The 14,352-nt window shown below is 43.3% G+C and overlaps 1 protein-coding gene across 2 annotated transcripts; it reads right to left on the bottom strand.

Moving 5' to 3' along the window:
* Window positions 1–157: 157 nt before the first annotated feature.
* On the bottom strand, window positions 158–12,301 carry atp2a1l (ATPase sarcoplasmic/endoplasmic reticulum Ca2+ transporting 1, like). Of its 2 annotated transcripts, XM_022220602.2 has the most exons (24): window positions 12,035–12,301; window positions 11,059–11,076; window positions 10,644–10,726; window positions 9,387–9,491; window positions 8,377–8,515; window positions 7,479–7,559; window positions 7,304–7,389; window positions 6,905–7,202; window positions 6,632–6,798; window positions 6,460–6,548; window positions 6,259–6,361; window positions 6,030–6,161; window positions 5,766–5,882; window positions 5,444–5,662; window positions 5,229–5,340; window positions 4,511–4,734; window positions 4,170–4,390; window positions 3,873–4,075; window positions 3,138–3,223; window positions 2,912–3,045; window positions 2,143–2,260; window positions 1,873–1,990; window positions 1,529–1,574; window positions 158–483 (listed from the first exon to the last, which is right to left on the bottom strand). In XM_022220602.2, the coding sequence occupies exons 1-23, from the start codon at window positions 12,150–12,152 to the stop codon at window positions 1,570–1,572; spliced, it is 2,976 nt and encodes a 991-aa protein (XP_022076294.1). In that variant the 5' UTR covers window positions 12,153–12,301; the 3' UTR covers window positions 158–483; window positions 1,529–1,569. The 2 variants fall into 2 exon arrangements, with proteins under 2 accessions (XP_022076294.1, XP_022076293.1); XM_022220601.2 differs by lacking the exon at window positions 1,529–1,574.
* Between the last annotated feature and the right edge of the window lie 2,051 nt (window positions 12,302–14,352).

Below are 14,352 nucleotides of genomic sequence, written 5' to 3'. Positions count from 1 at the left end.
TCATTTTGCAACCCTACACCACACTGTACAGAGCCCAGCTAAAGCAGGGAGGCTGCGCGAGACACGAGCAACAAAGACTAGATTCAAAGTAAAGAGCTGGAAAGTCAATCATATGAAAATGGACAGAGGACACAAAAACACAACAGCTGAGAATATCCAAGGTTAACAAAAAAATCACCTTTAATACATATTTATTTCTTAGAATAAAATCTTAAATATTTTAATACTTTATCAGCAGGGATACTTCCCTTCATTTCAAGCCAATCTCCTTCCTTATATAGAGGCTATTTTTATGTTGACTTTTTAAAAAAATGAGTTTTATAGTTTTTTTTGTACATTTTTCATGTGTTTTCTCCTCTCTTTTCTAGATGGCTCACTATGGATCCCCTCTTTGGTTGTGATCTTTCTCTCTCTCTCTTCTCCACCTCTTTCTCCTGAACCCTTAAGATCCTCTTCTTCTACATCTCTATTTAGCTTCTGTACCTGGGAAGGAAAAAACAGATAAATCAGAGAGGGAAAGGGCTTCAGCTTTTTCTTTTATCGGCAGGCCCAGAGCTCTTGAGTCAGTTGAGAAACAATTCAAACCATTTAAAGTTAACCTCCAGGTGATTTGATGTTCAATGAATCTTGTTTGTTGGCAGAGGCAGGTCGCCAAGTAAGAGGATAAAATTAGACTCAGTGTTAAAAATCACTAAATGGGACAAACTGCGCTCAACTGACTCCTAAAGCAAAAAGCAAAACTGATGCTGTAAAATGGGAAATATTTCAAGCAAATGTAGCCTCGCAAGGCATGAAACAGAACCACAGAGAACATGTACCTCCAAAGAAGAAAAACATCTCGTCATGACTAAGATATGGGCATGAAGAGCATTGCAGTCTAATTCAACACAGCAATACTTTGTAAAAAAAAGCATGTAGTAAATGGTTTATAACTTATTGCAATGTATAGTCAAATGTAAGTAAAGTGTTTCCTCGTGCAGTATTTGCCAACAATTGCGTGATTTAAATCATGTTATATTGTTATTTATTATCTGCATTTGTACCAGGTCACAGTTTATGAGTTAATAATCAATAAATACCTAAACAGACATCATATTATCTCGCTGCTACTATGTTAGAAAGTGTTATAAACCATTTATTAAATGCTTATAAATGCGCTTTTACAAGCCATGGTACCAGAAAAGGCACCATTCACACTCGGTCATAAGCATTTAACACGCACATTGTGATGCTAATGCTGACAGCAGCTACTCAGAGGTGACCGAGTCAACCCGCCAGAAATAGAAAGAACAACAAACAGAGACAGAGCTCAGAGCAGAACATCACCGACAGACAGCAGCGCTCGGGGATCTCCCCACACAGGAGTCAAACTGTCAAAACTTAAAATGAATTCTAAGTCACAGGGAGACCCCAGAACTCCACATCAACATGATTCTGATAACAGGTAGACGACAGAAAAGTACACAAACACACACAAACTGTAGATAAACAGTAATAGCCATGACTGGCAGTGGCAGCTGAGGAATACCTTGCTTTAGTTACAGGCTAATGGTGGTTGGTTGATTGCATTTAGTCTGGAAATTGACAAAAAGTGGTTAAGTGAGTTAATGACGGGCGGAGACCGCAAGTGATCACAAAGATTAAAACACTTAGGTTATGATGGAGTGATGGACGGAGATTATTAAATGAAAATTAAATGACTGAACAAGATGAAGAGGAACTTTTAATATCAATTAATCATTACTTCTACAAAGATGACAATACTAACCAATTATTCACTGAGTAAAGGTAAAATGATTATTAATAAAATATTATTATTTAGGTTTTTTAAAATATGTTTGAGTGGATGTGCACAAATGCAAAGATACTTACTCTCAACGTAGTTGCGAGCGACGAACTTCAGCACCTCATCAATGGCGATGACGGGGAAGGAAAGCTTCAGGACCACCATCCACTGATCCACGCTCAGATGGGTCAACTTGAAGATCATCTGGGGGGGCAAAAAAGGGAAGTCAGGACTGGTGGAAACCGACAGAGGAGAGCAATTTGAACAAAAACTACAAGTCACCGAGGACAAAGCTGGGAGATTTAAAGCCCTCAGCTCTTAAATCAGGCTGTAGAGAGAGTGAATGTCTGACTTACGGGCAGAGGGTCAACATAGATGATCATGAAGTGCAGGGACATGGACAGAGTCATGGCGGCAAGCAGCCAGAAGTTGCTCCATGGGGGCATGCGCAGCAGAGACTGGTTCTCAGACAAGCTTGAAAAAGAAACAAAAGCGTGATAGTAAATGTCTGTGTTGCATGAAGAAACCACATTATTAATTATTGTCTTCATTTATGGGCATCACAAATATTGTTTCCTTGTCTGAAACAATACAAAAATTCAGCAAAAAAATGTCCAAATTTATGGAAATTTGCAAAAACTTCAGAAAATTTGAATAATTCCTTAAAAGTTTCCCTTAAAAGTTTTATTTTAAAAAAATCCCCCAAATTTGGAAAGAAAATTCTTGTAAATGTGTTTCAAAAAATTTGAAAAAAATCTTCCATAAAAAACCTAAAAATACCTAGTGCTTACATATATATACATATACATCTGTAAAACATCTTTTTTCTTGAAGAACATTCACAAAAAAATCAACCAAAATCCAGCGAATTTCGCTGGATTTTGGATGATTTTTTGTGAATGTTCTTAAAGAAACTTTTTTTTAACATTTATTTTTCCCACCAAAAAATGTCTAAAAATTTCCCAGAAATGTTGAAAATGTGAACATCAGAAGTTTCACTGTGAAAATATATATTTTTTCCACATTTTCAAACTTTAAAACGGGTCAATTTGACCCGCGGGACAACAGAAGGGTTAAGTATATCATCAAAAACGGGGTCTCATTTTAACACATGTGAAGTAGTACCTGTTGAGAGCGTTGCACATCTCAATGGTGACCAGCACAGACAGAGCCATGGTCATGGGAGGAGCAGCCTCAAAGATCTCGCAGTCGATGCCGGTGAAGTCCTCGTTCTCTTCGTGGCACTGCATGAAGTGGGACTGCACAGAGGAGAAGTGAGGTTATAAAGTGTCTGCATCACAGGGTTTTTTTTTTTTTTAGAAGGCAGTATGAAGCAGACACAGTCAATTACCAGCTGGTGGTAGGTGACATTGGGGCCAGTGGTATCATACAGGAACCACCAGGCGGCACCACCAACAGTGGCAGCACCGACGTATCCTGTTAAGAAAGGAGAACGGCGTCAGTGTAGGTAAGTGGTTTCTTAAATTTAAACGAAACCCTCACAAAATCTCTGCACCCCTACTTGCAACCCGGTCTCACGGGGATTCGTGAAACTGTCACGTAAGTTTTAGTTTCGGTTTCGTGCGCACCAACACGATTTCGTCATGTTTTTCGTGCCGCTCACCACGAAATGTTTTTCGCTGTGGTAATCACATCTGAAAGTGGTTTATACCGGCGGATTCATGACGATCTAAGCTGTCCATCGGCGTATACTGCTTGTGTGATCGCGTTTGCGGCCGCCGGACATTCTTGAAATTCCTATGCAAATTGGTAAGTGTACCACCGGCTTATGGTTAGGTTATGGTTAGGTTATGGTTAGGGTTATGGTTAGGGTTATGTTTAGGGACGATGTCATGCAAAATATAGCGTTGGATTCGCCACGGTTTTACATTAAAAATATAATATACACATTCTTTTGAAATACGTTCTGAGTGGCACGAAAAGTCCGCCGTTTAAAATACATTGGTGCGCATTTCGTGGTGAGCGGCACAAAAAACATGACGAAATCGTGTTGGTGCGCACGAAACCGAAACGAAAACTTACGTGACAGTTTCACGAATCCCCGTGAGATCGGGCTGCTACTTACCACCAATAGCCATGTATCTGAAGAACAGCCAGCCAGAGATCAGGGGCTCTTTGGGGGAACGTGGAGGCTTGCCCATGATGTCCAGATCTGGGGGGTTGAAACCCAGAGCGGTGGCGGGCAGACCATCGGTAACCAAGTTCACCCACAGCAGCTGGACAGGGATCAGAGCCTCAGGCAGACCCAGAGCGGCAGTCAGGAAGATACTGAGGGGGTGAAAGAGGACACAAAGCTGAGATTAGCCAGAGACAGAGAGAAAGATGGCGGTTAGGTGTTTGTCGTAGTGTTTTTATCACTCACCAGACGACCTCACCAACGTTGGAGGAGATCAGGTAGCGGATGAACTGCTTCATGTTGTTGTAGATAGCTCTGCCCTCCTCAACAGCAGCCACAATGGAAGAGAAGTTGTCGTCAGCCAGGACCATCTCAGAGGCAGACTTGGCAACGGCAGTGCCAGAGCCCATGGCGATGCCGATCTCGGCCTTCTTCAGGGCAGGGGCATCGTTCACACCATCACCAGTCTGGGTTGAGAGGACATGATGGCTGCAATAAATTGCTGTCACACTACATACACGTATAGATAAATTACCTGATGTGTCTGTATCAAGTTCAAGTTCTATCTGTTGCTGCTGGGTTCCTACCATAGCAGTAATGTCATCGTAACCCTGCAGGAACTCAACAATCTTGGACTTGTGGGATGGCTCCACACGGGCGAAGCAGCAGGCCCTGCGCACAGCTTCGGACTGTTCGTGGGAGGGCAGATCGTCAAACTCACGTCCGGTGTAGGCTTTGCCTTCAACATCCTCGTCCTCGCCGAAGATGCCAATGCGACGGCAGATAGCGATGGCAGTTCCCTTGTTGTCACCTGACATACAGATGAGACGTTTGGTGATAAGTTGTTAAAGTTTCTGAGGTGTTTCAACAAACATTCTGGGGCCATGTGGGACAGGAAATACCAAAAAGTGCTAAAGGAGGTACAATACTGTGTATATTTTTAACAAATACACAACCCATGACCAGAGTTCTAAAATAATAAAATAATTTCTGTGATGCAAAACATACTATCTACAGTGTGCTACAATTTCTGTGAAACTAATGAGGCAAACATTCCAATGAAATGGCAAATTACTGAGGAATTCAATATACAATATGTTATATTTGCTCTCTAAATAAGTAAATAGTTTGGTTTTAAATAAAAATCATACTTTTTTTTCCCCTTTTCCAGCAAACTCAAATCAGCGTCTTACTCAGTCCAAGTGTAGATCTTGATACCGATACAACCTGGCTGATAATGTTCGACAGCAGAGGGCATCACAGCACATTTCTGAATCACTAATTCAACCCATTCACAGTACTAACCAGTGATCATAATGACACGGATTCCAGCAGCCCTGCACAGCTCAATGGAGCCAGTGACCTCCTTACGAGGGGGATCCAGCATACCAACGCAGCCAACAAAGGTCAGGTCCATCTGAGAAGAGAAGTGTGAACGGATCAGTCTAAGTTCTTACATGTAGTCAGCGTTGTATCCACAAATTTTAACGCTAAGTCCAATCAGGTTGTCGTGTTCTCACCTCGTAATCGGCGAACTTGGTGGAGTCCTCGAGGTTCATCTCCTCCACCTTCAGTGGGGTGTCACGGGTGGCCAGGGCCAGGCAACGCAGGGTGTCGCGGCCGGTACCCCAGTCTCTGATAACAGCCATGATCTTCTCCTTGATGGCGTTGGTCAGGGGAACGCGGGTGGTGCCAACACGCACATAGGCACACCTGTCAATCACACCCTCAGGGGCACCCTGCAGAGACAACAGGACGATTATTTTGTGTTTTAGCGAATGCAGCACCATCAGAGTGCGGGTCTCACTAAAGGCTGCAACAAATAAGAAAGTAGGGACTGACCTTCACAAACATCTTGGCACCACCATCACCCTTACCGGGAGTGCAGTAGACGGACATGGACTTCCTGTCACGGGAGAACTCCAGGGTGAAGTTCTTCTTCATGAGCTGCTTGATCACCTGTTGGACAGCGCAAAGAGACAAGGTAGTCACCCTCTAGCCAATTAATAAAATTGTAAAAAGTCTAAAACAAAGACTAATTCTGTGCGCTAAAAACTAAAATATTAATTGTCCTTCACGTGTTGCACAAGCCAAGAGTCAACTTACGTTGCAGCAAGCGTTGGCTCTCTCGATCCTGGACAGGCTCTTCACGTTGGAGCTGAACACGTTCATCTTCTCAACCAGGCAGCTCAGGGCGGTCTCAGTGGCCTCACCGACCTTCTCATAGATCTTCTTGGACTGGACAAAAGGAAGGTGATGGAGAGAATCGGTCACACTGTGGAAGGTAATGAGGTTTCAGTGTGGCAAACAGACTGCATGACTTTGGTGGTTTTACCTCATTGTAGTCCAGAGAGGAGTCGTTGCACAGGGCGCAGATAGTAGCCAGCTCAACAAGGCCGTCGTATGCGCTGCAGTTGGTCTTGGCGCCTCCCTGGGAACTGAAAGAGAAGGGGAATACAAACATGTAGAGACGGTTCATGTACAGTTTCACTGGCTATACTGAATGATGATACACGGCGATGAAAAACCAACTTACACCTCGCCCTCGGGGGTGTACTTGGAGCCAGAGATGTCAAAGGCATCAAGGTCAACATGCTCGCCATCAACGCTCTTGACAATGAACATCTGTAGAGGAGGAATTAAGGAGTTTTTATTGTGTCTCAAGTGGGTAGTTTTGAAGGAAAGTCTCTTTTTGGTTTAGTACTGACCTTGGTCACACACATCTGGTTGGTGGTGAGGGTGCCAGTCTTATCGGAGCAGATGACAGAGGTGCAGCCCAGAGTCTCCACAGAGGGCAGGCTTCTGACAATGGCGTTCTTCTTGGCCATACGGCGGGTACCGAGGGCCAGGCAGGTGGTGATGACAGCGGGCAGACCTGAGGCACATCGGTGAAAAACTTCAGTGTGATGAACAAGCAGTGGAGGTGAAAGAAACATGAGGGCTTTCTGATAGTTCACTGTCTTCCCCTCCTCCCCCCTCACCCTCAGGGATGGCAGCCACAGCCAGAGCGACAGCAATCTTGAAGTAGTAGACAGCACCACGGATCCATGAGCCTCCATGGACGGGGTCGTTGAAGTGGCCGATGTTGATAGCCCAGACAGCAACACAGATCAGGGAGATAACCTTGGACAGCTGCTCGCCGAACTCATCAAGCTTGGCCTGCAGGGGAGTCTTCTCCTGCTCGGTGGCAACCATCTGGTCACGGATCTTGCCAATCTCAGTGGAAACTCCAGTGGCAATAGCCACACCAATGGCCTTGCCAGCAGCGATGTTGGTGCCCTATAGTGGAGAGAAAGGAGAAAAGAAAACAGATGAAATTGAAACAAGGAGCATGTGGAAAAGCACTGAGGATAAATTATTGATAGCGGTGGGATGCTTACAGAGAAAAGCATGTTCTTCTTGTCCTGGTTGACAGCTCTGGGGTCAGGAACAGACTCAGTGTGCTTAATCACACTGACTGACTCACCTGAGAGAGAGAATAGAAGATTTACTGAAAAACTACAGTTTGAGACGTGACAGAAAACCAGTTCCTGGCTGATTTTCTTGACAGTTTACCAGTAAGGATAGACTGGTCAACACGCAGGGTGGTGGACTTGATGGAGACAATCCTGATGTCAGCGGGGACTTTGTCACCAACTGTGGGAATCAGACAAAAACCATTATGAACATTCACACAACTGACCTGTCACAAAAGGCCTACATGCTTTTCTTACAGATATTAAACAGTTAAATACAGCCATACTGCTGTGGTGTTTGTCGTATTTAATTATTTTTGCACACTATAAGATCAAGTGACTGTAATAGTGTAAAAGCAATTTCCCCTTGGGGATCAATGAAGTATTTCTGACTCTGATAGCGTCAAATTATTAAGTGTAAGATGAATTAAAATTTACCTAAACTAATTATGAACCAACTATTAAAATTCAGCTAAACCTAACAGAAAATTACCACAACTAATAAAAATACAATAATGTTTTAATTCTCCAACATAAGCTCCAAATTCTTACACAACTGGCCAAATTTCTAAAAAGTGGATTTGATAATGATGTTGAACTGTAACTGATACACACTTTGACCAGTGAAAGTGAAGTTCACACGCTGCAGCTCGGGGACAGCCAGCTAGAGGCAACAGGTGTGCACTGACAAATGAACCGAAGCGGGCCTTGGCAGGGAGTGGAGAAGAGGTGTGGCAGGTGCTGGTGGGAGTATTTATACTCATGATTTTGTTTTCCTCCAGTCAGCATGTTTTCACTGCAGCGCTACACTGCTGAGTCTCACTCACGCTGCCTTAAAAACACGCATGGCTTTGCAATAAGCCTTTACCAGAGAAATAAATTCTATATTTGTGCCTGTCTTTTATTAAATAGCACCTAGGTATCTAATTAGATGCTGACAGACTGGCTTCCACTTTTAAAGATAACAGAGACTCCCGATAAAGAATGGAATTACTTACCAGACACCTCGACAATGTCTCCAGGGACAATTTCTCTGGCCTTGATCCTCTGCACACTCTTTCTGTCAGAACGGTAAACCTTGCCCATCTCAGGCTCGTACTCCTTGAGGGCCTCGATGGCATCTTCCGCATTACGCTCCTGTGGCAAACACAGACGGAAGAGACACAAAATGTCATACAAAGTCAAAGCAAGTAAAGAATACCTGCTAAAAAAAAAGAGGCAAAAACACACAAATGAAATCTCTGTGTCACATTTGTGTGTGATGAAGCGGATGAGAACATCAGAGGGATGTCGACACGCCTGTTTATCCTCGCTTGGATGTAAACTATACTCATTTTGTCCTTGGTCCGGCACTGGCAATGTCCTCTAAGAGGCTTTGAGTCATTACGCACAGCAATTACAGAGTGGTACACAAGTTACTGATGACACATGAGTAGGTCACATCTGTTATCTGATGTGCACGAGAACATCTGAGGACACCGTGGTGGGGATTCTTTCTTTTTCAAACACAGTTTTCTGTGTGGAAGTTGGTGCATATATATAGTAAGAGTCCAGATGTGTTCAGAGATAATATTTGAACTGATAAATTTGATCTGGGGTGCACAGTGTAGATCTTCTAATAGCTAAAGTCAGTCCTTTAAATGAGAAACACAGCTGATTTCGACACTTGGCATGGATGTGATGAAAGCAATGTTCCCTCACTGATTGATGCCTGACAGCAGTGCCAGTTCCTTATTGGCAAACATGCAGAAGAGCGTGATCTGACACTTGCAGTCAAAACATACACTGGAGATGATGTTTGCAACTGAAAGAATATTCATATAATAACACTAAAGCGATATCATATAAAGCTTTTGTGTGTGAAGTTGTTTATTTAGGATTTGCTCAACACCTAAACTATTCTGAGCCTAAAAGTGATAGCATTCCTGTTGAGCAACTGTGTCTGGGCAGAAAACGTGGCAGTAATGGATATGTCTTGTTGTTCAATGTGCTGCTTCTTGTCACTCACCTGCCACACTCCAACAACGGCGTTAGCGATGAGGATAAGAAGGATGACGAAGGGTTCCACAAAGGCGGTGACGGTCTCCTCGCCTTCCTCGAACCAGGCCAGCACCTGAAGCCAGAGTGAAAAAGAGTCAGTCAGTGTGGTGGAGACGGCAGTGACAGGGTGAAAATGTCTCCGCGTATCTGTCCTGATTGAAAGATTAACATGGTTAAAATATGTCATTGTGTCTGAATGAAAGTACCCGTAACAGGGTTAAAAAGTCGATAAACATCAGAGTTTTTAAGGATTACAGAGGCTACTATAAAGGAAGTCAGGTATATAGAGGGAATTTAGTTTTGGATGCATTTAATGTGGTTGTACATGTCAGCTGGGTAATATAAAAACATGTAAACAATGCAATAAAATATAAATGTATGATGATTTTAAATGCTTCTCTATGAAACCATTTTTTTAGGTTTTATTTTCATTTACTTTCATTTTTTTAAATGCATTTTTTTCATTTCTTGTGTCAACAGCTGGTATATTAATCTAATTTTTGTATGTCCCAACATGATTATATAATTACTGATAATCTGATATCAGTGTCCCGTAGCTTCTTGCTTCTTCTGACTGCAGCCCTCTTTCTGAGGAGGCCCTTCGTTCCTTCCTTCTGGCCTGACCTTTCCCGAAGGATTCAGTTTCTCTCCTCAGCTTGATGCTTTCTTAAAATAAACCCTTACCCCTTAGCCCCCCTATACTTTTCTGACCCCCGTCTCTCACTTGCTCCTCAATATTCGCCTTCTAAGGCCATCATGACAGCTGCCCGAAGGGGTGAAAATTGTGCAGAGGAATTAATACACCTCCTACAAGCCTTCGCAATCCGTCTCCCTCCTCTCAAGTTGTCCTCAAAAATACATAGAGGGGTGGAGAACTCTTCTTGGAGGATAACATGGTGTCTTGACAAAGAGGCCATGAAGTTATGATCAGCTACAGCTTGCCTGTTTACTGGGTTGGTTTGTGTGACGGGCTTTAAGTTGAATGCAATTAATCACCTATTTGCAGATTGTGAGAGGGACAAAAGATTTTGTCAAAATGGAAGAAAATGGAAGCAGTGTTAATCTTGTCAATGACAAAAGTAAGAATAACTTTTCTGTGTTTCAAGTGTCACTATGGAGAAATGATCACATGTAACAGTGTCTTGTGGAATTTGCTGCTAGTATTATGTCTCATATGAAACCTACTGGCGTGAATGAAAAGTAGTACTAATGCTTGTGTACTTACAAAAGAGATGCAGGCAGCCAGCAGCAGGATCCTGACAAGCAAGTCCTCAAACTGCTCAATGATCAGCTCCCAGATGCTCTTACCTGAGCAGCACAGAGACAAAGTTCAACTTCTATTAATCAGTGGTTAATAAGATTAGATGGGAGGGTATTTGTGTGGAAAGGGACATGCTCACAGGATATAGTACTGATTTGTACTTTTAGTTGCTCATTATGATGGTAGAAATATGATATATTGTCAGTGACTGGTGGTGTCCAGTGGTAAGTACGATGTTATTGCGGGGTGTGGGGATTACACAAACAAGCCCCTCTGTGGAGGAGAGCCAGTTCAGAGTAATGATGATGGCCACATTATCTGGGTCAAATCAAGTGTGTGGATGTTCACATTTTGTAAATGTGGTTGGATGAACACTTACCCTCCTCAGCGGGCAGCTCTGGTGTTGACAGACAAGTGAAGGAGGTGGACGAGTGTGGAAACAGAAAGACAGAGAATAGGATGGTTAGTCAAAATGACGTGTGTTCACCAAGAAACACTTTCAACAAAAGTGCCAAAAATTGATGCCTTTTGGTGGAAAGTAATAACTGTGACCACAAGATGACTGATTTCATAAACTTCCACCTTTTCAATATTCCCTGTGTGTTTTACACTTGACGGCTTTAAGCATTGCAGCTGATTGGCTAAATTTTACACTAAAAAGCTTTACGATTTGCAGCTTAGGCCTGAAAACCTCCATAAAGCGGTTTAATTTTTCATACATGTCTAATGGCAGCTCACTAAAACACTCCAAAGCAACACTCCCGTAAAAGCAAGAATATTGCTGCTATTCTCCATCATATCACAGATCCTTTCGCTATTTAATTCACCATTCCATTGGTTATTGATTAGCAATCATTGTCTGGATCATTTAGCTGTAAGCCATCTAAGGACCTCCCCATTCTACCCGGCCTAAAATTATCCACCTCTCCTGTTAGCGCCCGCCCCATATATCACCCAGGAAGCTTCTTGAGCCATCACCTGTCTCTCTCGCTCTCCAGCCATCTTCTTTGGCTATCTTTAAATAGCTCTTCAAAGCCCTCAAAGTCTCTGCTTCTCAATGTCTCTGCATTTCTACCAGCTGTTGCAACTCCTCTCTAAAAAAGCATCACAAGCAAAATCTCAACCTAGCCCAACTCAACAAAGTATCTCTGGAAACTCCGCGGGTGTCGACTCGGGAAAGCACTTTACCAAATCATCCTAGCAAACGTTTTTGTGCTTTGTGGAATATTCTGAACACTGGGATGTTTCTTTGACAGTTGGGTTTCTCTATGTGGCCTATTTGCCAAACAGCTACTACATGAGCTTTTCTTCCTTTAGTAGGCCTCCCACCCCATCCCTGTTGCCCGAACTCTCACCATTGAAGCCATACTTGTCCAGGTTCTTCTTGAACTGGTCAGGAGACAGACCAGTGTTCTCGTTCACCCCGAAGTAGGCCAGGCATTCTGCCGGGCTCTTTGTGTGTGCGTTCTCCATCCTTTCTGGACAGACAAGGGATTGGCCGATTAAACGTGCCTATCCGCGCTCTTTCACTTCTTTGTTGTTCTCTGCAGTTTTCACCCTTGGTCCACCACCCTCACCTAGAAGTGTGGCACCCTCCAATTCAGGAGTGTTGTACTGACAGAAAGAGCGAATAAGTGCATACATTCTCAGGGTTTTATACCACTGAGAGGCCGGGGATTGGTGGACACCCCAGTTACTCACGCCTACAAATTCCAGCATGGGCGGTCATGGTGGAGGGGGGCGTGAGGGTGGGGCTCGAGGTGGAGCAATTGGGAGGTGAGATGTTGGACTTGGACAGGAACTGGGGACGAGGCTTGGATTTGGAAACGAGGTAACGCAGGAGACGGATGGCGTGGGGGGGCAGGGGTGGGGTGAACCACGGATGAAAATGAGATCTGTTTTTGGAACATGCATGGTCAGTGGAATAAGACGAAGGGAGAAGGTGAGAGAGTGAGACAGGAGATCATCCAGAGGGGTGGAGGAGGGGGTGCAGCATTGACTGACGGCTCAACTGGTTTCTGCTGAGGAAGGTGGCCGAGCCAGAGCGAGAGGAGAGACCTGCTACACAGAGAAAGACACTGAGGAAGGGAGATGGTGGATAAATATTTCTGAATTGTTTGTCGCTTTTCCACACAGGATGCGAGTCTGACATGTCGTCACATTGACACATGATGTTCTCCATCACCGGGAACAAAAGTCAGAACATTGTACGCCAGAGCTGCATGACCTCCTGTAACCAACATGTGTCCACGTCGTTTAGGTTTTACAGACACAATAAACACTTGTAACACCGGAGAATCTGACCGTTAAGTAAGACATGGGAATGATAGAGGAAAGTGAGCGTGTAATGGAGGAATGATCGTTGCAGGAGAGGAATGCCAAGAGGACAGCCAGAGTGTCATTGTATCACTCCAGAGAGGAGAAGCCCAGACTGTGGACACAGGAGGATCAAGTTTTATTTCTCTTTTTTTATGGGGAAGGGAAGGCAGCAGAGAGATATGGTGCAACTTAAGTGGATGCAGGACAGATGATCTCACCACAAACTGCTATTCAGTGAGGCACAATGGCCTCTTGTGGTGGAATCAGAGCACTGAATGGTCCATCACCATCTAAGCATCCTCATGATTTGACAGAGGAAATAACTATTTTATATCTTTGAGTTTAAATCGGCTTGTTTCATTTTTAACCATTATTCCATGCAGGAAGTCAGGATTTGTTCTCTTATTTTTTGGCTGCTTGTTACGTGTCAGGATAAAAATGTCTGTTTCTGACAACAACGCCGAGATCTGCTGATTTACTATGTGTTGTAACAGCAGTAAACGCACTATTGGGTGGCACACACTCCACTGTAGATAGGAATTCAAGTTGCTGTTGCTAATCAATAAACTGACATTTGTCCCCGTTCAAGCAGCAGTGGACACTACTCACCATGTTTGACAGCAGGGCACATTTTTGACGCAGTCTATTTGTTACTGCATTATGTAGTACAGTGTGACTGTGCCAGCCTGCATAAAGATCTGTTTGATTTTCACCATGAAATACTAATAAAGCATTCTAAAGATGCGCTTGTTGACATATTGCAATCTCATTATGGAAATTCTAATATATATATATATATATATATATATATATATAAAAGTTGTTTTAATCATCAGTAGTGTCACACTGTGTTTTTATGAATGGCTGAACTGTGTTCATCTGAAGGCCACTGACACTATTACGCACAGGCTGGATGATCAGCAATTTCAGATAAACGAGGTCAAACAAACTGGACCTGAGGGAAAATGAGAACAGCTGTTGATGTACTTCACATACAGTGAGAGTTGCATAACACATTACTTTCACCAAAAATAAAACCTTGTCATCTAGGGTGTGAATTAGATCACTAATCAAAGTCACTAGTCAAGACCAAATAGGAAACATTTGGATGTTAAAGCCTGTTAAAGTCATTTTGCTTTTGTTACATTATACCATTTTATACATTTTGTACCCTAAGTGGTGATTTAAAGATTAAATGAAAATGAAAACTTAGCACACAAATTGAAACAGTAATTTCCACCATACTCACCTACAGAATGGTCTATCCATTCTCTATACACCACTTTAACCTCACTAGGGTCACGGGGGGTGCTGGAGCCTATCTCAGCTGACTCGGACGAAGGGGACACCCTGG

The sequence above is a fragment of the Acanthochromis polyacanthus genome, chromosome 19 (genome assembly GCF_021347895.1).
Source record: "Acanthochromis polyacanthus isolate Apoly-LR-REF ecotype Palm Island chromosome 19, KAUST_Apoly_ChrSc, whole genome shotgun sequence".
Taxonomy (NCBI): Eukaryota; Metazoa; Chordata; class Actinopteri; family Pomacentridae; genus Acanthochromis; species Acanthochromis polyacanthus.
Note: the sequence above shows the minus strand (reverse complement) of the source record. Positions and strands in the feature narration are given on the sequence as shown.